Source organism: Camelus bactrianus, chromosome 27 (assembly GCF_048773025.1).
Source record: "Camelus bactrianus isolate YW-2024 breed Bactrian camel chromosome 27, ASM4877302v1, whole genome shotgun sequence".
In the NCBI taxonomy this organism is placed as follows: Eukaryota; Metazoa; Chordata; class Mammalia; order Artiodactyla; family Camelidae; genus Camelus; species Camelus bactrianus.
Window position 1 is genome coordinate 22,794,832 of NC_133565.1, and position 26,111 is coordinate 22,820,942.

General features: G+C 38.9%; 1 protein-coding gene across 16 annotated transcripts in view; it reads left to right on the forward strand.

The window, feature by feature from the left end:
• The window catches only part of AKAP13 (A-kinase anchoring protein 13), a 293,291-nt gene that overhangs the window by 193,173 nt on the left and 74,007 nt on the right, over positions 1–26,111 (forward strand). For 13 of the 16 annotated variants that reach the window (XM_074354303.1, XM_074354305.1, XM_074354308.1 and 10 more), the window contains 4 exons: positions 8,221–8,296; positions 13,476–13,612; positions 23,269–23,639; positions 25,859–25,909. In XM_074354303.1, coding sequence (XP_074210404.1) covers positions 8,221–8,296; positions 13,476–13,612; positions 23,269–23,639; positions 25,859–25,909 — 635 coding nt within the window. The remainder of the gene's footprint in view (positions 1–8,220; positions 8,297–13,475; positions 13,613–23,268; positions 23,640–25,858; positions 25,910–26,111) is intronic. The other 3 variants (XM_074354311.1, XM_074354316.1, XM_074354318.1) reach the window with 1 other exon arrangement.

A 26,111-nucleotide genomic window follows, 5' to 3' on the forward strand; every position in this document is an offset into this window, starting at 1 on the left:
CAAATTAGTCATCTCAACACTGTCGTTTCTTTCTATTGTGTCTCCTCATTCTTTTGGTGATCAGAATCTTCTGCCAGGCCTAGTCTCGGAGCTGGCCAGGGAGAGTGTTGATACTACGAAGAACCAGGTCATCATCCATTAATCTAGGAACCTGAGTCTCAGAGGTCACCTTCTGGAAAAGAGACTAACATGAGAACAGATGTGTTACTATGTGTATAGTCAGGGCCTGGCATTTTATTCAGCTCATGGCAAACACTGCAAATGTTTCAAATGGAGCCACGTAGCGTGGCCCTTGAGTTGTCTCGTTGTGGGAGTGAGAAACGATGGAGTTGCTGGAAAAATAAAACTGAGATGAGGGCAAATTTATCTGTCACGTCAGTGCTTCTGAAACAGGACAGAAGGAGGAGAGATGTTTCATAATCCAGTTTGTATCTCTGAAACAGCCTTCTTACACAGTAAGCACAGTATTCTTCACACATGAACACGATCTGCTTGGTGTTGCTGGCGCTGTGTCACTGTGTACGGGATGTGGCTGAAAATGCTGATACATGTTTTGACATTCTTTCCACACTCCGTGCTTCAGGAGTTTGTCCTCGGGTTAATGGCATTGACCATGATTGGTAGCATCTGGCCCAGATTACCAGCTCTCCCTCTGCCTAAATCCTTTTCTCTAAACAAGCTTGCTTATCTGTGTCTGCTGCACACTCACTTTTTTTTTAATTGCAAGGGGGGATATACATAATGTGACATTTACCACATTTAAGTGTACAGTTTAGTGTCCTTAAGTACATTCATATTGATTGCAACTGTTACATCACCACTATCCATCTCCAGAATGCTTTGATCTTTGCAAACTGAAGCTCTGTACCTGTTAAACAGTAACTCCTCGTTTTCCCCTCCCACTAGGCCCTGGCAACCACCATTCTATTTTCTGTCTCTTATGAATTTGACAACAAAAGGTATCTTATGTAAGTGGAGTCACACAGCATTTGTCCTTTTGTGACTGACTTATTTCACTTAGCATAGTGTCTTCAGGGTTCATGTTGTAGCATGTGTCAAGAATTCTCTCCTTATTTTAAGGCTGAATAATATCCCACTGCATGTGTATACCATGTTTTGTCTATCCGTTCATCTGCTGACGGCCATTTGGGTTGTTTTCGCCTTTTATCTGTTGTGAATAGGACTTCTGTGAACATTGGTATACAGGTACCCGTTCGAGTCCCTGCTTTCAGTTCTTTTGGGTCCATACCTGGAAGTGGGATTGCTGGATCGTGTGGTCATTCTGTGCTTCCATTTGGGAGGAATCACCTTACTGTTTTCCGCAGTGGCTGCAGTGTTTTACATTCCCAAGAGCAATGCACAAAGGTCTTGTTTCTCTTCATTCTCACCAACACTTGCTGTTTTCCGTTGTTGTTGGATTTTTTTTTTTAATAGCCACCCTAATGGGTGTGATGTGGTATCTCACTGTGGTTTTGATTTATTTGCATTTCCTTAGTCCATACTCACTTTTGTGCTATTTATGTTTGTAAGAAGCCAGTTCGTATGAGCTTTCCAGGCTACTCCGTCTGCAGACATGTGTTATCTAACACGAACGCTGCCTTCAGTGTCTTCTCTCTTGGTGTGTCCTGCCTCCGCTCGCTCACACATTCTTTCACCTGTTACTCAAGGTCAGATGAAGCTAGTTCCAACCTTTCTCTCAAGACCCATAACTTTGTTTGAAAGGCATCTTAACACCTCAGACTCAACATAGTCAAAGACAATGCATCGCCATCCTCTCCTCTGGATTTCCTGTATCTGTTAAATTGTAGAGTTTTGGTCCCTCTTTCTCTTATTTCTGTGGATTCTGCCCCTTGTACAGCTCACTGACCTGCTGCTGCCTCTGTGTCCAGAGCACCCCCCACCCCCCGCCTGCAGACTCCAGCAGCCTAGGCACCTCCTACCTGGTCTTCGTGTCCCAGATGCCCCACGCTTCCTTCCTCCCCACCATCCCACTTTGTTTCTACGCTTGTAGAGTTATGTTCCTAGTATAATATCGATTTTTTTCCCCATTCCCTTTCTTATATAATTGAGGAGGGGAGGGTCCACTCTTGGTAGAAAATAAAGCTTAGATTCTTTATTGTAGCCATATCTCCTATTTCCTCAGTTTATACTTCTGAACACCTTTGGGCTTTTTGTGCTTCTCAAAAACATCTAAGGAAAAGCCTCTGCTCTGCGTTATAAAGGTGTGCTCCGGAACCACTGACTGGACACACACATGCATGTTTTTGGTAAGGGAGCCATGGCTTCCCTCAGATTCTTGAAGGCGTCTGGGCCAGAAAAGGCCATGAGCTCCACCTCTGAAGCCTCCTAACTGCTTTGCCTGTTCTCTTCTTCGTGTGGCTGGAGTGCCCTGCTCTGCCATCTCGCCCTTGAGCATGTGTACCCCTTGGAGGTACCACCAGCTTTGTTAAACTTTTCCCAAATCTCCGAACCAGAAATTATCTTCCTTCATCCTAGGGGCTTCCTTACATCTGTGGGTTTCAGGTACTCAGGTGTTTATTATATTTCACAAACTAATCGGTGTCTCCCAGCCTGTGGTCCACAGTTTGTGGAGTTATTTCACTGAGTCTGGTAATCCATAGACCCATGTGCTTACATACATCTGTCATCCTGGGACATGGAGGCAGATGTAACCTTTGACATTTTAAACAAGGGTTCCTCATACTTGTAAACTGTGGGACCTATTGTGCAAATTGTCGTCAGGATCGGGTCTTAATCCTCTTTCTGACTGTTGCTATACCTTAACACCGTTTCTTTCCTAAAAGTGGGTACTTTATAGAAGCTGACCAGCCAGCTGTGTGGATAGATCAACAAGATAGCTTTAGGAAGACTTCTCATGCTAGATTTCCCCATCCTTTCCTGGTGAGGAAGTCTTAATATTTTTCAATATTGGTTTTACTTTTAAATGTTTGTAAATGAGTCCTAATTCCGAAGAAGGAGCTGCATCATTGCCAGATTTCCTGAAGTTTTTTTGTATACTTAGAGACAGCCTTTGTAGCACGTGACTGTTAATTAACTGTTAGTGATTGAAAACACAGGCTCCCAGAAGTAGACAGAGCCAAAACAAACAAAAAACATTTCTTTCAGTTCTAGCATTTTGATATTCAAAAAATTGGCACCCACAGTTTCACATTTTAGTTGTTTCATTATGATAATACTTGTTTTCTGAATATTTTTGTCTAAATTAAACAATGACTCTATTTTCCAACAAATTTTCTCCAAAGCTGTTAAATATACTTTGCCAGACTTAATCAATTTGATATTGCTATTAAAAATTGTTTAAACAATTGTTGAATTCTGAGACAAAGTTAAGAACAAGAAGAGACACTGTAGGGGTGGGAAAAGAGTGCTGGACCGAAGTGAGGAAAACTGGGTCCTCACTCTGTCAAGTCTCTTCACCTTCTGTGGCCTCTTTTTTTTTTTTTTAAAATGGATCTAGTAGAGGGAGGCAGAGTGAATCCTAAAGGTTCTCCCGGATTCTGGTTCTCTGTAAAATCACTGAAGATGATGAATTCAGATTATTCACTAAGTATCTACCATCTACCCTTTGAGGAGACCCATAGAATAAAAGATGGGCTTCTCTTCTCAACAAGCGGACTGTCGTTTGTGCAGATAAAACTACCAGTGCAGTATAATTCACACGCGAAGGTAGCTGTCCCTAAATCTAGCCTCACTGAGGGTGTGCCCTCCTCAGGGAAACTGCAGCATGCCTCCTTGAGGGACAGGAAAAGTTCAAATCTAAGTGATAGGACTTTTCAAACTTGAAAGTACCATGAATTTTAAAATATAGCGAGATGCTTTACAGTTTTAATTCTGATCTCACCTATTTTGTTAAAACTGTTCTTTCCAAAGTCACCATAAACCTCACAGGTGCCCAGTTCAGTAACTTTTTATTTTATTTTTTTTTAATCAGTTTTGACTTCTCAGTGGCAGTTGGCACTGTGGACCTACCTCGTCTTAAATACTCCTACTTAGGTTATTTTCAATTACCCACTGACTATTGCTGTGTTAAAGGAACTAGAGGATTATAATGTTAAGGTGTTTGTGAGTTGCAAAAACTAAAGCATAGATCATACTTCTATTTTGGGGGTATGTTTTTTTCTTTTCGGTTTTATTGAGATATAATTTACATAAAATAAAACTGACCTTAAGTTCACAATTTGATGAGTTTTAACAAATGTTTAACTTGTGTAATCACTACCACAGTCATAATAGGAAAATTTCCGTCACCCCCACAGTTCCCTCCTGTCCCCTTGCCATCAGTCTCTTCCTCCAGTCCCTGTTAATCACTAATTTTGCCTTTTCTGCAGTATTGTGTAAAGCAGGTAGTCCTTCTATCTGGCTTTTTTCTTTTAATTTAGCCTAATGATCTTGAGATTCATCTATGTTGTTTGTATCAGTAGTTCATTCCTTCTTATTGTGAGTCTTTTGCATTGAATGGATGCATCACGAATTGTTTATCCATTTAGCCAATCTGGGCTGTTTGTAGTTTGGGCTATCTATCATGAATTAAGCTGCTATGAAAATTCCAGTAAAAGTCTTTGTGTGAAGATATGTTTTGATTTTTCTTGGGTAAATACCACAGTGGGGTTGCTGTGTTATATGTAAGTTTATGTTTGACTTTATAAGAAAGTGTTAAACTGCTTTCAAAAGTGACTGCTCTATATAGCATTCCCCCAGCAGTGTATCAGTGTGTCAGTTTCTCCATCTTTGTCAACACTTGGAATTAGCAGTTTTTAGTTTTAACGATCCAACGGATGTAGACTGTTATTTCCTTGTGTTTTTAATTTACTTTTTCCTGATGATTAATGATGTTGAGCATCTTTTCCTGTGTTTATTTGCCATTCATATATCTTCTTTGATGAAATGTTCAAGTCTTTTGCCTATTTAAAAAGCATGTTGTTTGTCTTACGGCATCGTGAGAGATTTTTTGTTATTGTTGGTTTATATTTTAATATTCTAAGTTACCAATCCTTCAGCAGATAAATGTTTTATAAATACTTTTCTCCCAGTCTGTGATTTGCCTTTTCATTTTCCTGACAATGTCTTTTGAGGAGCAGATTTTTTTTCTTATTTTGATGAAGTCACATTTATCAGTTCTGTCATGCTTTCCTTTATGTATGCCAGGAAATCTTTGCCTAGTTAAACCTAAAGTCACAAAAAACATTCCCCTATGTTTTCTTCTAGAAGTTTTGTTGTTTTAGCTTGAACATTTTGATATTTTGAGTTTGTTTTTATAGATGATACAAAGTTTGAGATTTGGGGTAGATTTTTATTTGTTTTCATATGAACACCCAATTATTGGAACATCATTTCTTCAAAAAACTATTCTTTTCCTCATTGGAATACCTAGACATCTTTGTCAAATATGAATAGGTCATATTTGTGAAGGTCTATTTGTGGATTCTCTCTTGTTCTGTTGATCTGTATTCCTCTCATTATACCAGTACCACACTGACTTTATTAATATGGCTTTTATAGTAAATCTTGAAATCGAGTAGTGTTGAATTCAGGAGAATTAACAATTTAACAGGATTGAGTTTTCTGAGCTATGAACATGGTGCCTCTATTTAAGCCTGCTTTAATTCTTCTCAGTAGTGTTTTGCGGTTCTTAGAGTACAAGTCTGCTCATATTTTCTTAAATTTATGCCTAATTTTATTTTTTGATGCTATTGTAAATGGTATTACTTTTGATTTTAATTGTTAACTGTTCACTGCTAGTACATAGAATTAGTGTTGATTTTTTTGTATGTTGACTTTCTGTCCCATAGCTTTGCTAAACTCATTTATGCTAGTAGTATTTTTGTAGATTCCTTAGGATTTTCTACATAGACAGTCATGCCACCTATGAGTAAAGTAGTAAAACTACTTCTTTTCCAGATCTTTGCGTTTTGTTTCTTTTTCTGCTTTACTGCATTGGCTACAGCCTCTGCTACAATATTGAATAAAAGTGATGAGAGTGGACATTCTTGCCTTGTTTTTTGATCTCAGAGTGAAAGCATTGAGTCATTTAGTCTTTAACCATCAAGTATGATGTTAACTGTAGGGTTTTTTTTTTTTAATAGATTCCCTTTATAGGTTGAGGAATTTCCTGTTTCCTGTGTTCTATGAGTTTTATTATGGACACATGGTGAATTTTGCCAAATTCTTTTCTGCATCTCTTGATAATCATCAGTTTGTGGTGGGTCTTGGACTGTTAATAAATTGATTCTCAAATGTTAAGCCATGTTTCAAATGTTACTGCGGTAAACTTGGTCATGAAAGGTTTATCATTTTTCTGTATTGCTGGATTCAGTTTCTTAGTTTTGTTTAGGATTTTTGCTACTATGTTTCTGAGGATATTGATTTATGGTTTTCTTAATGTCTTTGTTTTAGTGTCAGGGTGATGCTAGGCTCATAAAATGAGCTATTTGTTGTTCCTTCTTTGTTTTCTGTTAAGAATTTGTGTAAAATTGCTGTTATTTCTTTGTTAAGTATCTAGTGACATTCACATCTAAAGCCATCTGAGCCTGGAGTTTGCCTTATAGGAAGGGTTTCAACTATGAATCCAATGTCTTTAATAGACTAGAGATGTTTAGATTATGTGTATCTTGTTGAATGAGTTTGGGTAGTTTGTGTCTCTTATGGAATATTTCCACTTCGTCTAATTTGTTGTATTTATTCTTCATAATATTTCTGTATTATCCTTTTCAGTGTCTGTAGGATCTGTAATGATGTTCCCCTCTAATTCCTGGTACTGGTATTTTATAGCTTGGAATTCTTTTTCTTGGTCAGTCTATTAGTTTTACTGGTATCATTGGTCTTTTTAAGGAGCCAGCTTTTGAGCTTATTAATTTATTGTTTTTCTTACTTCTATTTCATTGATTTCTGCTCTGTTTTATCATATTCATTTTGGGTTAATTTGCTCTCTTTCTAGGTTCTTAAGGTGGAAGCCTAGATCATTAAATTGAGACCTTTCTTTTCTAATATAGGCATTTAATATTATAAATTTGCTATAAGCATTCTTTTAGCTGTATCTCACAAATTTTTACATTTGGTGTTTTTATTTTTATTCAGTTTGAAGTATTTTCCAATATTTTATGTTTCCTTAAGATTTCTTTCTTGAGTCATGGATTCTTTTAGAAGTTTTTAAAAAAAATTTTCAATATTTGGGAGTTTCCCGGCTATCTTTTTGTTTTGGTTTCTAATTTGATAATCTGGTAGTCAAAGCGTACTTAATATGATTTTAATCTTCAGATCTGAGACTTGTATTATACTGTAGAATGTGGTCCATCTTGGTGAACATACCATGTGCACTAAAAAGAATGTGTATTCTGCTATTGTTGGGTGAAGTGCTCAGTATTTGCTGGCTAAATCAAATTGATTGATAATGTTTTTCAAGTTTTTTCATGATAGTTTTAAAAATTTTATTATTTTTGGTGGCGGAGTAGTTAGGTTTACTTAATTATTTTTAGAGGAGGTACTGGGGATTGAACCTAGGACCTTGTGTGTGCTAAGTGGTTGCTGTACTAATAAAAATTATATTATTTTTAAACTAATAAAAGTAGGTTATGTTTAGATGGTTGGGAGTTGTGATGGCTAAATTTAAAAAAATATTTCAGAGGGCTGTGTTTGCTTTTTAATATGCTTTAGAGTCACATAGATTTGTGTTCCGTTGCCAGTCCTGCAATTTATTATCTTAGCAACTCCTCTGGGCCTAGTTAGTCTTTGGATAGAGATAATACAGACTCCTCAGAGCTAGTGTGAGGATTAAATGAGGTAATATACATAGAATTCTTGATCTAATACCCAGTGTTAGTAATTCTTGAATAACTAGGAATTATTTTTGCATTTTTCTGGCTTGCAAACTCAGCTGTCAAATATCTATTTTAGTGTTTGATTCATTTCGCTGGTTAACTTATTTTTCTTTTTTATATCACCTTTGGCCTGCACCATGATGTTCCTCTTTGCTTTTATATGCCTAAATTTTATTGACAGTCTCTTTAAAGCCTTAATTGAGTATAGGTTGACTTGGTTTTCTGAAAAAAAAAAAATTGTTCTGACATTGTGTTACCTGCTTGGCAATAAAGTATTAGAGGAAAACATAGGCGTGCTGGTGCAGTAGACATACCTGCAGGAGCTATAGAACCATCCCATGTTACTTCACTGTCTGAAATTCATTCTGTTTTTCTTCTCCTTCAGATAAACCGAGAAAGCTGGTGTACCATTGAGCCGTGCCCTGATGCAGCATCTCTTTTGGCTCCCACGCAGAGCCCAGGTACGCAGGGATTTTCCAACTTCCGGTTTGTTTGAATAACTGCATCCAAACTGTCCATTTTCTAGAGCCACAGTCCCATTCTAATAACAGGTTGTTTGATTTGGAGATCTGTCCTTCCTTAGCATGTTAATGGGGTAAATCACAAGAAAGGGGTGTATGTGATTTGAGTCGGCAGGCGTTTTGTCTCACAGTTGAAAATGAACACGTGTAATATAATTACCTAAGCTCCATTTTAGTGGTAAGTTTTCACGTGTGACTTTATGATTTATTAATCCACCTGTGAAGGCATACGTCCTTTGCATATATGTACAGGTGATAAAGTTTTCTTAGTATGACAAAGCTATAAATATGTATTATTAAGGACTAAACTTGTGGCTCTCAGTTTTGGCTGTTCATTGAAATTATCTGGGGAGCTTTAAAATATACTGAACTGTGAATCCTCCCCCTAGAGATTGTGATTTAACTGACCTGGGGTGTGACCTGGGCATCAGAATCTTTTAAAGCTCCTTTGGTTCCTCTGCGGTGTAGCCAAGATTGAGAACCATAATCTTTGGAAGTATTGTCAGCAATTGAGTCTTTCCTTAAGTACCCATGAGGTATTAGTAACATCAGATGAGGGTAAAATGCTCTTAAGACCTTGCTTGTTAATGACACAGCACATAATTTGTGGTTGGTTAGGAGTCCTAACTTTTTACCCAAGTTTAGCCACTAATTCACTATGATGTAAGGGCCGTTCCCTAATGTCTGTGTGCTCTGTTGTCTCCCACCCCTGGAGCATTACTGGCCTTCCCTGAGGCAGCAGGGAGTTGGGGGAGTGGTCCCAGTGACACAGCGAGCAACGTAGGTTGTCCCTGAACTGCTACGTGGACACTGGTGGTTTCTGGGCTCTTGAGTTAATGCTTTACCCAACAGAACCTCTGTGAACTTGCCCGGTTTTTACAGACCTGCTCTAAGAATTGCTGAGCCCTTGTTCACTAGCCTTTTAGAAACAGTTTGGCTGTGGATGTCCTGCAGTAGTAGTAAATTTTAAGACAAAAGGTTCAAATCCTCTACCTCCAGAGAAGTTTCCTACTGATTCTCAACCAAAGGAAGTGTTGGAAGCAAACACGAAAAAGAGATGTTTTTTCCCCCCTATTTTTCTGTCATATGGAGAAAGAGGTAAAGGAATTATGCTGTAGTTGTGTTTAGGGTCTGCGAATATTATAAGATTGACCCTGTTCACAGATTTAACTGACACTTTTTCTCGTCTAGTCCCCTAGAATCTTCTACTTGAAAGTTTACTACTTACCATGTTTTGGTTCCTTAAGCTGTATGAGGGTTTTTCTGAAAGTGTAATGACTCCCAGCCGCTTAAGCAGTGAAATTGTCTGCCATGTAAAGGTTAAATGAGGTTGCCTCACAATTTGAATATTCATAGGAAGTTTCTCCACATACTGCAGTTTATTTTACTCATTTAAAGAAATGAATTTTGAACCCCTGTGTTTTTTCCCCAGGGCATAATCTTGAATTCTGTTGACCTCCTCCATACCCCAGCCCCAGAAGACTTTGGTCTTTTTAGGGTGGTTCTTTTTAAACCTCAGTTTAGCAGACAGAATCCAAGATCTTGACGCTTCTAAACTTCAGACCTGAGATTGTGATTTTTAGGCATAGGTTTTGTTGTTGGGGTTTGTTTGTTTGTTTGATTTATTTAGGTGAATTCTAGGTACTTTCAGTCTTGCAGGTTTCTTTTACTTTTAAGCATAGCTCAAGAGAGCACTATAGACTAAATAAGATAATAACTTTTAAAATCACTTTGCATACTTTTCAATTCTGGATGAACACACACCTATTTAAATACAAATAAGTACAGATGCATTATGATTAGCATGGCTCAGCAAAGCCCAGTGAGCGTGCTGCTGGTAAGTTTTCCTACCCTTCCTCAACTGTAATTTGTTTGCATATATACAATTTAAACCCAAATAACTAGATAGCACTTTAAAAGTGCACATGTTGCTAACTTTTAAAAAGCAAGTGGCTCAGAACACAGAAGTCAGACAGATTTATATATGGGCCATAAAATGGAACTGGCCCACCTCAAGGTGTAGTGTCCTTACTGGATACTTGTCAGATCACACGTTAGGTTAATGAAGCCTTAACGCCATTAGGCATGTTTATCACATGCCTGCCGTGTGCTGAGGGACAGAGTTCTGGTTACTATATGTATAAACCCTTTCTAACTGTCATTACAACTATTTTAGGGGAGGTGTGAATCACCCCATTTCACTGCTATGGAAATGGAGACTTAGAGGGTCAGATTACTTTTGCCTGGGATCCTTTTGCTATAAGTAGTCAGATCTAGATTTAAGCCACATCAGTCTAACTCTAAACCAGTGATTGTTGTTCCTGTTTATATTTTTGATTGCTGCTCCACTTTATTCATTAGGAAGGGGGCACATAGGAAGAAGGAAACATTGCATTCACTTTGGAAACTTGCTGACACGTCTGACATGGGATGTAGATTACCTTTGCCTTAAGACCCCCCCCCTTCCATATGTGGGAGTTTTATAATGGCTTAAGGTCCTTTTCTCTCCCTTATTCCTTGTTTTCCTACTCTCCCCTCCACCCCAGCTCAACAGTCCACATTGTGTCACAGCAGCAAACTCCCATCCCTTTCTTGGTTTGTGGTCCCTTGGAGTGCTGGCTTGGATTTATTTTCTGGGTGAGGTATTCCTCCCAGGGCTGAGTCTGGATCTTCCCTGTGAATTTTCCATTAGAATGTCTTGAGCTACTCTGTTTTCCAGTCTGGAATTTGGACGTGGTCTATTTGACTGCCAGCTGGACGGCTAGCAGCTCAGCATAGTTGCTGTGACAGCCCTTTCTTTTCTTGGCCAGCCCCCCTGTTTTCCCCTCAACCATGGAGTGGAGTTTTTGATTTTTCCAAGTGGGGAAACAGAGGGGGAACAAGTAGAAAAATCACACCCACCAACTCCACCTAAGTTAGTACATAGTCTGAAATGTGGAAAAAAAAACCCTCCAGAATACCCATGCGTTCCAGTCTTTTAAAGGAAGGGTTATTCCATTGAACTAACACACTCAGAAGGAGTTTGAACCAAGGTTGAAATAGACTAAGGTCACTTTTTTCTTTAACTGGAACATTTTCAAGGTAATATGTTGGCCCTGCCTCGATTCCTGCAGCATCCTTCATGTACTTCTGTGTCGAAAGTAACCTCTTAATATGTTCATTTCTACTACAAGATTGTAAACTCCACCCAACCTCAGCACACACACCAACATTAAACGTCTCTTTTTATTTGGACAATCCCTAGTATCTAGTCAAATGCCTAACTAATAGAAAAGGTGGTTTTTTGTTTGGGAGGGGTAATTTGTTTGTTTGTTTTTAATGGAGGTACTGGGGATTGAAGTCAGGACCTTGTGCATTCTAAGCATATATTCTACCACTGAGTTATCCCCCCCAAAAGAGGTAGTTTCATTGACAGGTGATTCATGACCTGTATCAGTGCAGTGCCTCTTTGATTCTTCCTTTAAAATTCCTGGCTACTACAGGGCAAATAATTTTTTTTATTAATAATCACACACACACACACACACTCTCTCTCTGTCTCTCTCTCTCTCTCTCTGTCTCTCTCTCTCTCACTCTCACTCTCACTCTCACTCTCACTCTCTCACTCTCTCTGCCTTAGCATAGATTCTAAGAATTTGGAGATATTAGGGGTCATCTAGTCCAATCTCCACTTCCTCCTTCTGTGTAGACAACTTTTTCAAAACCTCTTGCCACACCCACTCAGCCTCTGCTCTAGCCCTCAGCCCTTCTGGTGAACTGACTCATGACTTTATGAGGCTGCCAGCCCATTGCCCAGAGGCCCTGTTGTAGTGAAGCTTCCACTCTTCAGGCTTCATTCTCCCTCTCGAACCTCACAGAGCAGATCTGCAGCTGCCCTCAGACACGTTTTCTTGAAGCGCCTCGCCTCTGCCACCTGAATGTATCTCAGGTGTTTCCACTGAGGTGGCTTCATTACCATGCGTGCATTTTTGTCAGTCACTGTATTTAGTTTATTTAGGGACAAACAGAATCATATAGGTGCAGTGTATCTGGCACATGCTGGTTGGACTATCCCCATTTTAGACTTGAGTACACCGTCTATTAATAGACCCTAAAGCTGTTAGTGGTTTTGTTTGCTTTGCCATCTCCTTGTATTGTCAGCTCCTCTTGAATTTGCTTTCAACCAAAACCTCTACTAGGTAGCCAGGTTATCTACTCTATCCCTCACCACCTAGTATCACCTGAGGATTTGATAAGCATACCTGTATGTTTTTCCAGATCACACATTAAAATGCTAAGTGAAAATGCTTTGCTCTTCAAAACTTCTTGAGGAAGGTTGATATCTTTCTTGGTTTCACTGTGTCTGTTGCTATTAGATGACATGTCCCTTTTTACAGAGTTAAAGGAGAAAATGTGTTAAATACTTTGCTAATTTAAATATAGTAAGTCTTTAGAATCCCTTGGTGTACCAGTGTGATCTTTCTGTCAAGGCCCCCTGTGTCTGGTTCATCAGAGTCTGTATCCTAGTTGTTGAACTGAAAACAGATTCTGGATGGTACATTTTTCTTCACATTATTCCTTCAATGTCAGATCTATTTAAGGTAGAAGTTAAATAATTGCACTTCTGTTGTTACTTGATAGAACCTGTAAGTTTAATACACGGCTCTGTTTATTAGTTATGCTCCCTCCCTCTTTGTCTTTTATCTCACTATTTTGATAAAGTAACAGGTTTCCAGAAAGAACTTAAGTTTCAAAACAGAAATTGTTCACAAAGTCTATCACATGGTTTCCTAATAAAGAGCTTGTGGTTTTTGTAGCAAAAGAAAAAAAAAAATTCTCTAGCTACCAGGAAGAAAAGATTACCCTCTAAACACCTAAATGTAGGTGGAATTATGGTTCTGTATCATCATTTTATCTTTTCTACCTATGATTTGTGTTATAAACTCATGGTTATCCTGTAGTAACTGTAGCAGAAAATTAAGAGTACTGATTTGAAAGCTAACTAATTTGATTGTTTCCTAAAGCTTCTTAATATTAGAAGGGAGGGAGGGGTGAAGGGGTTGGTTGATTTAAAGGGCTGATTGTGGAAATGAAAAGAAACTGCATTTTTTAAAGCAGCGGTTGAATAAATCTTTTTCAGACTGTGAAAGCTTCCTGGATGTTGGACTGGGCAGAGAGTGTGCCTCAAAACAAGGTGTACTTAAAAGAGAATCTGGGAGTGAGTCTGACCTCTTTCACTCACCCGGTGAAGAAGTGGACAGCCTTATCTTCTCCAAGGTACTGTTTGCCTCAGGATGTGACTCCTGCCAGTAAACTGTGACTCCTCTGAGTCTTCCAGCGCTTCTCTCCAGCTCTTATGTGATCTTACAGGAGTGTAAATGCTCCCTTTCAGAGAATGAAGCTCTAGGTTGCTGGGCTTTAAAAAAAAGGCATTGGCCGTTTTATTTTCTGTAGAATCATGGCTGCTGACATGCAGGTTTTGAAGCTCACATTGGAGCCTAAAGAAATGGAAGTTCCTGAATGAAATCAGATGATGGTGACTACTTCTCAGTGGGCAGAAAGAGACCACAGCTCAGACTGTATGACGTGATGTGTGTAAACTAACCATAGAGTCATTTCTGATTAATGTGTTTCGGCCTGGAGCTCAGTGCTGAGCCTGATGACGTCACCCCTCCTCATCAAGTCTGCTTAATTGGAACTCTCCACATCTCCGCTCAGGAACCCAAGCTTTCTCCCTAGTGAAAAGCCAAGCCCATCCACATGAATCACCTTGTGTTTTCATACGATTTGAGTCTGTGAGGGGTTGGGGGATGCAGGCGGTTTGCTTTCTCTTGCTTACGTTTGTATCTAGTTGCAGCAAGGTTGGATTTGTCTCCTAAGAGTAGCAGAGGGCTTTCCCACGGCAGGCTCAGCAGATGGTACTCAGTCATGTGCCACGAGTGGTTGTCTTCCTAGAGAGCAGGTGAGGAGGCAGAGACATGGCAGCTGTGAAGACGCCCGTATGAGGCTTCACGATGGCTTTGGAGAGAGCGTTTGCATTAGTGGCTGAATTAGGGTCTCCAGGGCAGCATGGTGATGCTGGGTTTGCAAGTTCCGCTCGAAGAGTGGAAGCTTAGGGTTCTGGGATCCTGGTCTGAAATGTATTTAAGCCCCTGTGAATGCACCTTCAGACGCTTCCCTTTCATTTTTGCCTGGTGGCGCTCGTGTGCCTGCTTGGCCTCCCTGAGCCCGTCTCCGCCGTGTCCTTCCCCTGGGGCTCGTGGTCTTGCACAGGCCCTTGGGAAGACCCCTGAGCTCCAGCAGTCCTCTCATTGCTGCTCACAGTGAGCCGACTTGAGGGATTCCGTCAAGTGAAAACTTCACACACTTGAAAGATCTGTTCTTCTCTGAAGTTACTAAAGGAGAGGGACACCAATATGATTTTTTTTAACCAACAGAATTTAGGTAATTTTCACTGTGATTTTGAGGTTTTCATTGTAAGGACTTCTAAAGCAGCTGCCTCCCCCCAAGGGGATTGCCATTCTGAAGATGCGTGTCTCTAAAACTGTATTGCTTTTGTCTGAGATAGTATCTCGAAATTCCAACCTTAAAATGGAATCATTGATAATCACTGAAACTGGGTCATGGAGACGTGAAGCTTTGTTTATATATATATATATATACATATATATATGTATGTATGTATGTATGAAAGTTTTCTCAGAAGTTTCTTGCAAATTGGAAAGTCTCCATTAAGAAATACTTGCTCGAACCTCCTAGGTGCATAACAGCTTTCCCTGGGTGTTACTGTCTCTCAGAATGGTAGTTATTTCTGGTCACTAAATTGAATGATTTTCCTAGATGTGGAGAATTAGAATTTCCTATATTTTGCCTAGTTATTCAAACTGGCGAGAGCATCTAGGAGATTGTTCACACAAATGGCCGGTGGTACATTTAGCAGTTTCTTCGGGATGACTGGACAGACACAATTTTTAAAAGTTGAAACATACCCCAGAGTTAACGTTTACCTACATTTTGCAGTGGAGTGCCTCAGGAAGTCCAGAAGTGGTGGCTGCACTTTGACCTCTTCGTGTACACACGAGTGTCTGGTGGCCTGGGACGAGATGTGGAGGGTCCTTACACTCCAGCTGTCTGTGACCAGGAGAGGTTTTGCACTAGTGTTTTTCTGTAGCATTCACAAAACCAGGGGTTCACGTGTGCAAGGAAAGGGAGAGGCAGGCTAGTATTTACAAAGTGCGTACTATACACGAGACACTGAACAGAATCTTTTACCTGTGTGATCTCATTTCATGCTCCTAGCAGCCCTGCAGGGGCTGAGCACACAGAGGCTCTGATTCGTAAAGAAGTTTACTCAGAATTACTTAGCTGGTAAGTAGCAGAATTGAGATTTGTACCTAGGCCCAACTCTAAAATCTGTTCATTTTCTGTTATTTGGCTCTCATTCTCCAAGCACCTGCTTTAATAACCAGTGCTTTTATATAGAAGCCTTGGCATGGCAGACAGGCCAGCAGCTACTTCCTTAAAAGCCTTCCTCTGTGGTCATCTGCACAACGTGTGCTGTGAAACATCAGACTGTCCCAGGGTTTCTTCCCAGGCTCTGGCCCTCCCACTCTCCCTTCTCTAAAAAGTAATCTGTAGGCAAGGCATTGCGACATCCTTTTCTGTGAACCGTGAGTGGTGCGTTAGGTCACTTCCTCCTGCAGCCGCTTGTGTGACTCTGGCCTTACAGAGCTCTCTTGAACAGCCTGCAGTGTATGTCAGAACTTTCCACCTTAAGCTTATGTTTCCATTCAGTATGCCTGCCTCCTGGCAAGTATGACTCTTCGGTGAGTGTTAGGAGCTCCTTGTTTATTCTTATGAATATTTGCTGGTTCCTAAGGTCTTTCTATTCTGTAGATAAACAGCATAAAATTTAAATTTTGTTTTTAAAGTGAGAAGAAATCCTAGAATTCTCTTCAACATTAGCTAAGAAAGAATGAATATAAAATACACAGTCTGGGCCACGCTGTTATCTAAAAGGATGATTGAAGTCAACAGAAAATACTAAGAGTTGCATCTTTTCCCAAAGATAAAATGAAACTCTTAAATCTTGTTTTTTTCTCCAAGTTATAAGACATATCTACAGTTGATTAAGAAAATCAAAGTAAGTCCCCTAAGATGCTAACCCTTAAAGGAAAGTCCTCTATTTTATATGTGGTGGTTTGCTCTCAAGTACTTGATCACCAAGTCAAAAATTTTACCTTTTATTTTTAACCTTTTAGAGATAAAAGTAAATATATTTACAGAATCCAAATTAGAAAAACTATAATCACTTGTGCACAGTTAACTGAAATTATTATGATTTCAGAACTGTGAAACAAGCATAATGCTTGCTATCAGATATTTAAGATACTTAAAATATTGCACATAAATAGATTAAGTGATAGGCATATATTAGGTGTTTAAAATGTCAGCTTTTATTTTCAAGGCATGTGGCAGAGTGCCTTGTGTATAATATAATAGATAATAATTTATAAATATTTGGTGAATAAATGAATGAAAATTAAAGGACTAGTATTTTGGCAATATAAAGCATGATTCCTTCCAGTGTAGTAATAAGATATAAAGTGTAGCTGTTTCTACATATCTTTTTATATAAGTGTATGTAATGTTTAAACCTCTCTTTATACATATATATATCTCATACCTATATGGTGTGTGGGTATATATATATCATACCTATATGGTATAATAACTCTGGTTAAGAAGGCCAATCGGGCATTTTTTTCCCTACAACACTTTATTTAAAAAATTCTGAAACAGAAAAGTTGGAAGAATTGTGCAGTGAACACCCACCATTGAGATTCTGCAATTAACTTTTTATCGTATTTACTTTCTTACTTAATTATGCATCTGTCCTCATTCTTTCCACCCACCAGTCCATCTAATTTCTTTGATACATTTCAAAATAAGTTACAGATATCAGTACACTTGACCCCTAAATACTTAGAATTCAGTATTTATTTATAACATTTTTTGTTTTTTATAAAATTTACATGCAAAGAAGTGCACAGTCTCAAGGCTACCATTGAATGACTTCCCCCAGCTTTACTGAATTATAATTGACGAATGAAAATCACATATATATATATGAAGTGTATGGTTTGATGTTTTGACATACATTGTTAAGTAATTACCACGATCCCGCTAACACATCTGTGACCTCACATAATTACCTTTTTTTGCGTGTGGTGAGAACACTTGAGGTTTACTTTCGTAGCAGATTTCATGTACCCATTATTATTACCTGTAATCACCATGGTGTACATTAGGTCTCCAGGACTTAGTCATCTCATAACTGAAAGTATGTTCCCTTTGACTAACATCTTCCCATTTCCCCCACCCCTCCAGCCCCTGCAAACAGCCATTCTACTCCATATTACTTTCCATCTGACATGATTAGATTTCCCATTTCAGTGAGATAATGCAGTATTTGTCTTTCTGTGTCTGGCTTATTTCACTTAGCATGGTGCCCTCAAGGTCCATCCATGTTGTTACAAATGGCAACATTTCCTTCTTTTTTAAGGCTGAGTGATTCTTTATCCATTCATCTGTCCGTGGACACTTAGAGTATTTCCATATCTTGGCTACTGTGAATAATACTGCTTTGAACATAGGAGTGCAAATACCTCTTTAAGATAGTTAGTTCTGCCTTTAATTTTTTTTGAGGAACCTCCATACTGTCTCCCATAACAGCTGTACTTCAGTGACTTTTGATAAATGCATCCATCCATCTTTGTAACCCAAACCCTTATAAGAAAGTATCACTTTGGAAAGTTTCCTCATGCCCCTTCCCATTCTGTCTCCTCCAAACCCCTGGAGGCAACAACTGTTCTAAGTCTTTTCTTCCACAGGTTAGTTTTTTTCTATTTCAGAACTTCCTATAAATGGAATAGAAATATTATAATTTCTTTTGGATAAGTACACAGGAGTCATATAGTAGGTATAGGTTTAGTTTCATTAGGAGTTTTTGCCAGACCTTTTTCCAAGTGGTTGTGCCATTTTCATTCTTGCCAGCAATGAATGAGAATTCTAGTTGCACCACATCCTTACCAACAAGTGTAATTGTTTTGTTTTGCTTTAACTTCGGCGTTTCTGGTGTGCGTGTAGTGATACCTCATTATGATTCTGATTCGCTTTTCCTTGACGACTGCTGATTATATTAAACACATTTCATGTGTTTATTGGGCACTTGTTTATCTTCTTTTATGGAGTGTCTGTTCAGATCTTCTGCCCATTAAAAAAGCTGATCTGTTGTTGAGAAGTAGGAGTTCTATATATGTATCCTGGATACCAGTTCTTTGTTAGATTTATGTTTTGCAAATATTTTCTCTCAGTCTGTGGCTGCCTATTCACTTTCATAATGGTGTCTTGATGAACTGAATTTTAAAAATTTTGATAAAGTGTAATTTATTAGTTTTTTATGGTTATTGCTGTCTGTGTCCTGTCCTGTTACTGATTTGTCTGCCCCCAGTTGCAATAATAGCTCTGGAGTTTTTAGCAATAGGATTGAATCCTAGCTGTACTTAGAATCACCTGGAGAGCTTGAAGAAGAAGAAAGGAAAAGACAAAAAGAAAAAAAGACTGACCCTTACCCCAGAGCAGTTAACTCAGAAACTTGGGTTTATTATGTAACCTTATTGAGCTTCAGTTTTCTCACCTGTAGAATGGGAATAAGAATAGCTACTAAATCAAACAGTTGTGAGGAGTAAAAGAAGTCCTACATCTAAATCACTTAGTATGGAGCCCCACATATGATGTGTATTTACTAAATAATTATTATTGAAATTTATATAGTAGTTATATTGTACATATATTTAATAGTTTCTTAAGCTGTATATACACAGAGTCATCATTTAATTTAGACTTTTACATTAACTTTTTTTTATATAATTAGTTTGTAATTTCACTCTCCCTAGTTTATTTGAGCTTAAATTAAACGAAACCGAAGTATTCCTGGGCTGCTGGGTCGGCTTAGCCCCTGCTCTTGAAGCTGGAACTGTCTGTGTAAGGCTGGTGTTAGAAAGATCAGCCACCCTCATACCTTTGTAGTGCTCAGAGGGCGTTCTCTTCAACGCCTAATGGGTTTTGCTAGCCTGATAACCACGTGCAGATTTTCACGATTATATAAACCCCAAGGAAAAAGAAGCTGATGGTAGAGAGGATAGGTATCTTGTGTGCTCCCATCCTCTCCTGTGCAGGAGGAAAACCAGTTATGAAAACTCAAGGGGGAAGGATTCGTGGGTCAGTCTCAGGTACAGACTCAGTCTTTGTTTCCCCAGCACGCTTGCTCTCTCGTGAGCAGACACATCTCCCACCCACGCCTTCTCTCCTATTTCTGCCTTTTTAAAATCTCTTCTACTTTTCTGCCCTTAAACCAGTCTTAATACTCATCTTAAGAAAACAAAAAGCACCTTGTATTTAGCAGACAGTTGTGTTTGGGCCATTTACTTATAAGAATGAAAAAATTACATATATGTGTATTGACTTTCGGGGCTCGCAACATTATTCCGAATTGTCTGGCAGAATGGGATCAATTTAACTAACACATTTGACTTACATGGAGTCAAAACTAAGTTTTTAAAACTGTGTTAAACTGATCCCATGGCATCATTCCTCCAACTGGTGATAATTTCCTAAGTCTTGAAAGTCATTTAATTAGCAAACATTTTAAGAGAGAAGTCCTTTCTAAAGAAAGACTGACACAAAACTCAAAAACCCTTAAGAGGGTCTTCAAATGTCAGGCATGGAACATTTCATTTCATGTCAGAAGCCACAATTTTTTCACCTTCTTACATTTATAGATGGAAAAACGGCATCCCCCAAATCTGGTACTTTTTTTGAGGAGGGAGGATAATGGTAGAAGTAATAGTTTTCATACCTGTTATTTGGCAGGTATCTGTAAGAACTTTAGTACTAATGAATTCAGGGATTGGAAAGGGAATATTGCCCCCTAAAAAACAACAAAAAAACCCCCAAAAGTTTTAGAAACCCTGCTTTTCTTCTTTCCTCTATTATCCATAATTTAAATAGACAGTATCTTTCAAAAGACCTTGTATCAGTTTCTAACTTCTTTAGGTCTACAGATCATCATGTTAGATAAGGGGGAAAGGGACTTATCCACAGACATACTTAGCCGTGGAAAGGTAGTGACCTTATTCCAGGTTTGTTTTCTTATTAGCCACTAACTACTTTCTAGTCTACAAAGATAGCGTAAAGACATGATGAAGTTGGAAATTCTTTTGAGAACGCTAACAAAAACTTGGAAAAAAGTGATTTAGGTCTGAGTCAAAGAAAACCATTTACCTTAATACTTAATAAATGAGCCCAGTCTTAATTTCTGTATTTGTCCTATTTTCCCCTTTCAAGTAATAACTACTCGCGCATAATAAGAGTTGAAAGGTACAGTAAAAATATGTAAGTGTAAGAATATTATACTACGTGAACTACATTCTTAAATTAGGAATACAGAACTAAAGAGATCATGTAGTTACTGTGGAGAAAAAAAACTCCCAGGCCTTTTAGTTTTCAGTTGTTTTGTTTTTTTAAATCAGAATTAATTCTTTTTTATCTTTTTAATTGAAGTGTAGTCAGTTTACAAAAGCACACACCAAGAAATGCCGTAGCACACAGCAGGAACAAGGTTGTGTGGACGACGTGTGCTAGGCAGATGTCTTCATTTTTACAGAGAAGTACCTGTTCTACCATCTGCAAGTCATTTCCAAATTGGAAAGAGCTAACTTGTAAGAATATGTGATAAATGAGTAAATGGAAACTTCAGCTCAGAGCTATCATTTCTTTTTGAAGCCTTATCTGTTTTTGTAACAGGCTAGTCACACATTTTGCTTTATTGATGCCCATTCTGTTTGTCCCTTGTTATTGTTTTGAGACTTAGAAATTTAGGCAGCTTAAGGGTGAGTGTATTAGTTTCCCAGGGCTGCTGTAACCAATTCCACAAATTTGGTGGCTTGAAACAATAGAAGTTTATTCTTTCATAGTTCTGGAGGCAAGAAGTCCTGAAATCAGTATATCAGAGGGGCTGCTGTCTCTTCTTGTAAGGACAAGACTCTTACTGAATTTAGGAACCACCCTCTGTACTATGACCTCATCTTAACTAGTTACATTTGCAAAGACCTAATTTCCAAATAAGGTCACATTCTGAGAAGGACATGAATTTGAGGAGGACACTATTCAACCCAGTACAGTGAGAAAGCTAAGACATCCTAAAAGTGTCTTCTAAAAAGTTGGTATCCATGACCATTTATATTTTCCCTCTCTAAGGAGAATGGCCCCATGAATAGAAACTCTAGGATGCCCAGATCAATCCTCACTAACTTAAAAAGAATAATCAATAATTTTATTTGATACTGACTTTGAGATCCTGTCCTTACAGGGTTTTTTTGTTTGTTTGTTTGTTTGTTTTTTGGTTTTGGGGGGTTTTGTTAAGGTGATGAAGATAACAGAACAGGGCAGTTTTAGTTTAAATCAGCCAGGGTTCAAACCTTGTTTCTGCTGCTCACTGCCTGTGTAGTTAGCAAAGCCCATGAGACAGTCTGGGCTCAGATTTCTGGCTGTCCAGTGGTCCCCTCACATCTTCCCTCAGTCTCATCCCTCACACATCATATAAAGAGCAATTAATCTAGAAAACTGGATTCTACAGAGTGAAAAAACTCGTGAGCTGGTGAGACCCAGCCAGAAAGGTATAAAGAATGCTTGTAGAAGGTAGAGTGCTTTTGAAGTGTTATGTTAAGCCTTAAAGAGACACTACTAGTATAGGAGTCGTTTTCTATTTCAAAGCTAAAAGCGCTCATTAGTTCCCGTAATTTTTAAAAATCTCTCTTGAAGAACTGTAAGTTTCTTTACTCGTAATTAAAACCTTGAGTAGACAGACTAATTAGGAAAATACTGTGAAGAAGAGAAAAAAAACCACAGACCGCCTTTCTCTATTCCCTGCTCCCTATCCTGTAAGAATGCAAAATAAAGGTATTAAGACAGTTCATTGCCCACAAGTGTAACTGAGAGCATGGTCATGCTTTCTTTTAGACACTTTACTTTTGGATAAATTTAGTTTTTGAATGCCACAAAGCTCATCCTGTTCTGCCCGTCAAATTCTGTATTCTGGTGTCTTTCAGCAAGTAGAGAATGTCAGGCTCCTGGAGTCAATGGCTCATTTCCTGTGAGGCTCTAGAGGTTGGCCGGGGAAGGAGTGCCGTCAGTTTATCAGGCTCCATTGCCAGGACTGATTCTCTTATGTATAGTTTGGCTCAGTAACACTCAGCCAGGATTCAGTTAAGTGAGAAAAAAGGGTAGATTTTTTTCTTCCATGTATGTATTCGTGGCCAGGATTTGGGCATTTGTGGCAGACTCTAGGTGGGATCATAAACTATTCTGCATTTTTCACAACACCACTGAAAACGATCAGACTTGCTTTTGGAATAGAAACTTCAGCACATCATTATTGCAGCCCAGCAGACTATCTTGTTTAAGCGAAGGCTTATTAAAAAAAATTAAACCTACTATGATATGAATTTAGAGTTTTCATACAGCAGAAACCCTGGAGACATAACTTCCCTTCATTTCAGTTGATGGTATTGACTGAAAAAAAAAAAAAGACTTGAATTAGATTTTTACCTCTGTAAGAAAGGGAAGATTATGTACTTCCTGTGAAGCACCTATAGGAAAAGGGTGGGAAGAGCATAGACCTGGACCGTACCTTAACAAGAGGCTGTTTAAGTCTAGCTGTGATTGTGCTTTAAGAAAAAAATCTATTTGCTGAAGCCAGTCGTGATGTTGCACATCCTACCCAGTATGAAGGCACTGGCTCAACAGGAATAACTGAGGCTATCTGCTTGGTCCTGCCATTTTCAACCATACGTGCTTTCTTTCCATTACAGCCCGAAGAAGAGCAGCTGGCCTGCGATACCACTGGATGCAGTTCCTCCACTGATGACACAGCTTCCTTGGATCGACATTCTTCTCATGGCAGTGATGTGTCCCTCCCCCAGATTTCAAATTTGAACAGGTCCAGAGACCAGCAGTGTCTGGATGGCTTCTACAGCCACGGGGTGGGAGCCGAGGGTCGGGAGAGTGAGAGTGAGCCTGCTGGCTCAGGTGAAATGGAAGAGGAGGAGATGGACAGCATCACCGAAGTGCCTGCCAACTGCTCTGTCCTGAGGAGCTCTATGCGCTCCCTGTCCCCTTTCCGGAGGCACAGCTGGGGTCCTGGGAAGAATGCAGCCAGTGATGCTGAAATGAACCACCGGAGGTGAGATGGCAGGGTGTTTATTTAGTCTCTCAGTGTCTGCTTGCTTATGATTTAGTGATTTGATGTTATTGTTAGTAAAAGATTTTAGGAGAGACCATGGTGTGGAAGACAGAATATAGGCTTTGGAATCAGGAAAATCTGTGTTCAAACTCCATGTGGATAACCTTGGGCAAGTTACTTGACCCCTCTGAGCTTTAATTTTCTCCTCTGTGAAACAGTTGCCTTTCAGATATTAGTAATAGTAAATATTACAAGTGAAATGTATCAGTCATATAGTGGGTGTTTAGTAAATTGTAACACTTATTCAGGCCAGATTTGTTCATGAAATTCGCAGATTAGAAAATTTGGAGGGAATAGTTTCATGTCAATTTTGAATTAAGAAATAAACATGAAATCTTATAGACTCAACACATCTAAGTTTTTCACAGTGCCCCATAGGAATTGCCATCTGTTTCTAATGCAGAAAGTTTTTGTAAAGTCTAAATTATCAGTATTTAACCCTCAAGAGATCATAATAATTATTAAATCATTTTCCACATATCATCCAGCCTTGAGGGTCTTTCACGAGAACGACCCAGTCTCATCCCTTCAGTTTGGAAGCAGGCTGTAAGAAGATAAGTTGGATTTGGCTTCTGACCATCGGCTGCCTAGGTGAATTTAAGCAGATGGTTTTAAGTCTAAAGAACAGGTGCCACATGCTTACTGTATGTACAAAGGTGTGCTTACTCCAAAGCTACTTTCTTAATGAGGAAAAACAACTAAGGGAGGAGGCTGACAGTTGTTGCAAAACAATTGATATAAACAGCTCACCTAAGCAATTACTGGTTTGTTTGCTATTTTTTTTTTTTAATTCGTTGCCCTCATGATGTTTTGGCTCAGATTTCAACTGTAAGAAGTACATGTTACCTAATTACATTCATCACTCATTTATTCTTTTATTCATCCAACATATATTAAGTACCCACTACATGCCAGGCATTTCTAGGTTCTGGAGACACAGAGGTGAACAAAACAAAGTCCCTGCCTTTATGGAGCTGATGGTAATGCCTTACACTTTCCTGATTTGCTACCCTTTTCGGACTCCTTTAATAACACACAGTCTCATGTAATTTTCCAGTCCTCTTCATGAGTCAGGTGGTATCCCCATTTTTGAAGATGAGACTGGTGCACGTAGTTTATACAACTTACCCAAGGTCAGTGGAATCCAAGTTTCCAGTCTCCTGGTCAAGCACTGTTTCTACAATTTCATGTTACTCTCTGATGGAGTTGAGGGTGCTAACCTTAAAACTTAGCACTTGCTTTATCTGATGGTAGTTTTTATACACGTTTGAAATTATATGAAAAGCAGTTTCTAAAAGTTTTTCTTCCCAGCTTTATTCCGGCTGTAGGGCTTTTTTTTTTTTTTTTTTTTTTTTAAAGATCATCCATACCCCAAGGGAAAGTAAGGATGGGGGAATGATCCCTACAGCCAGAATTCCCTTCCTGAAGCAAGAGAAGCATCTTCATTTGACAGACTTGTCTGAGATGATAACCGCATTGAGAAATGAGGATTTATTTCATATATAATGTATTTTTCTTTATAAACCACTGTGGATCCCTTTACCATGACTTTGACTTCGGAGCTAGATGTGACTTTATCGATCATGTAGTTCTGATGAGGAAATTGAAGCTCAGAGTAAAAGATTTGCCCAAGATTCCATGGTGATTTTAGGACTGCGCTAAAATTAGAACCCTTTCACCCAAATTGTTTGTATTTTCAGCCTATGTGATGTCATGGAATCTCCTGTTTGAGTTTATCAGTAAGGGGTGCCCAGCCCCACAGTCCCAGTACCTCTGGAGATGATGGAATGAGAGTTAGGGATCACTTTAATTAGTTTGGCTAATTCTTACAGTATTATCTGCATATAGTGTAACCTGAATTTTAAAGTCTTACGAAGACGCTTTCAAAGTTCTGAATGGCCTTTTTTTCCCAAATCCTTTTACAATTTCCTGGTCACCTGAATTTACTGCTTGGAGCAAGGAGAGAGGGAGCAAAGTAGCCCTTTTCAGAAGTTGTCAGGCCTCTCTGGTCCTGATATTTTCTTATTCCACATTCTTTCATTCCCTTACTTCCTATACTATTTCTTGTCTCTCTTCCCAGTGTGATGTCTGTATGTTTCATGCATTTGTACCCATTTTGTTTCATCTCGACACTGACCTCTTCCACCATTCATTTTCAGTTCAATGCGAGTTCTTGGGGATGTCAGGAGGCCTCCCATTCATAGGAGAAGGTACAGAGTTCACTAACTTGATGGACTAACCGTTTGCCTCTGAGCTTATACTAACGAGCGTCTCATTGTGCTTCATCCCTGATTAAACAGTCTGTTTGTGAATAATGTCATGTTTGCTTCAGGCAAATAAAATATACTTATTAATTGCTAATGTCCATTCTGTAAGAAGTGGTTTCTCGAATTTTCCTATTCTACTTTTTTT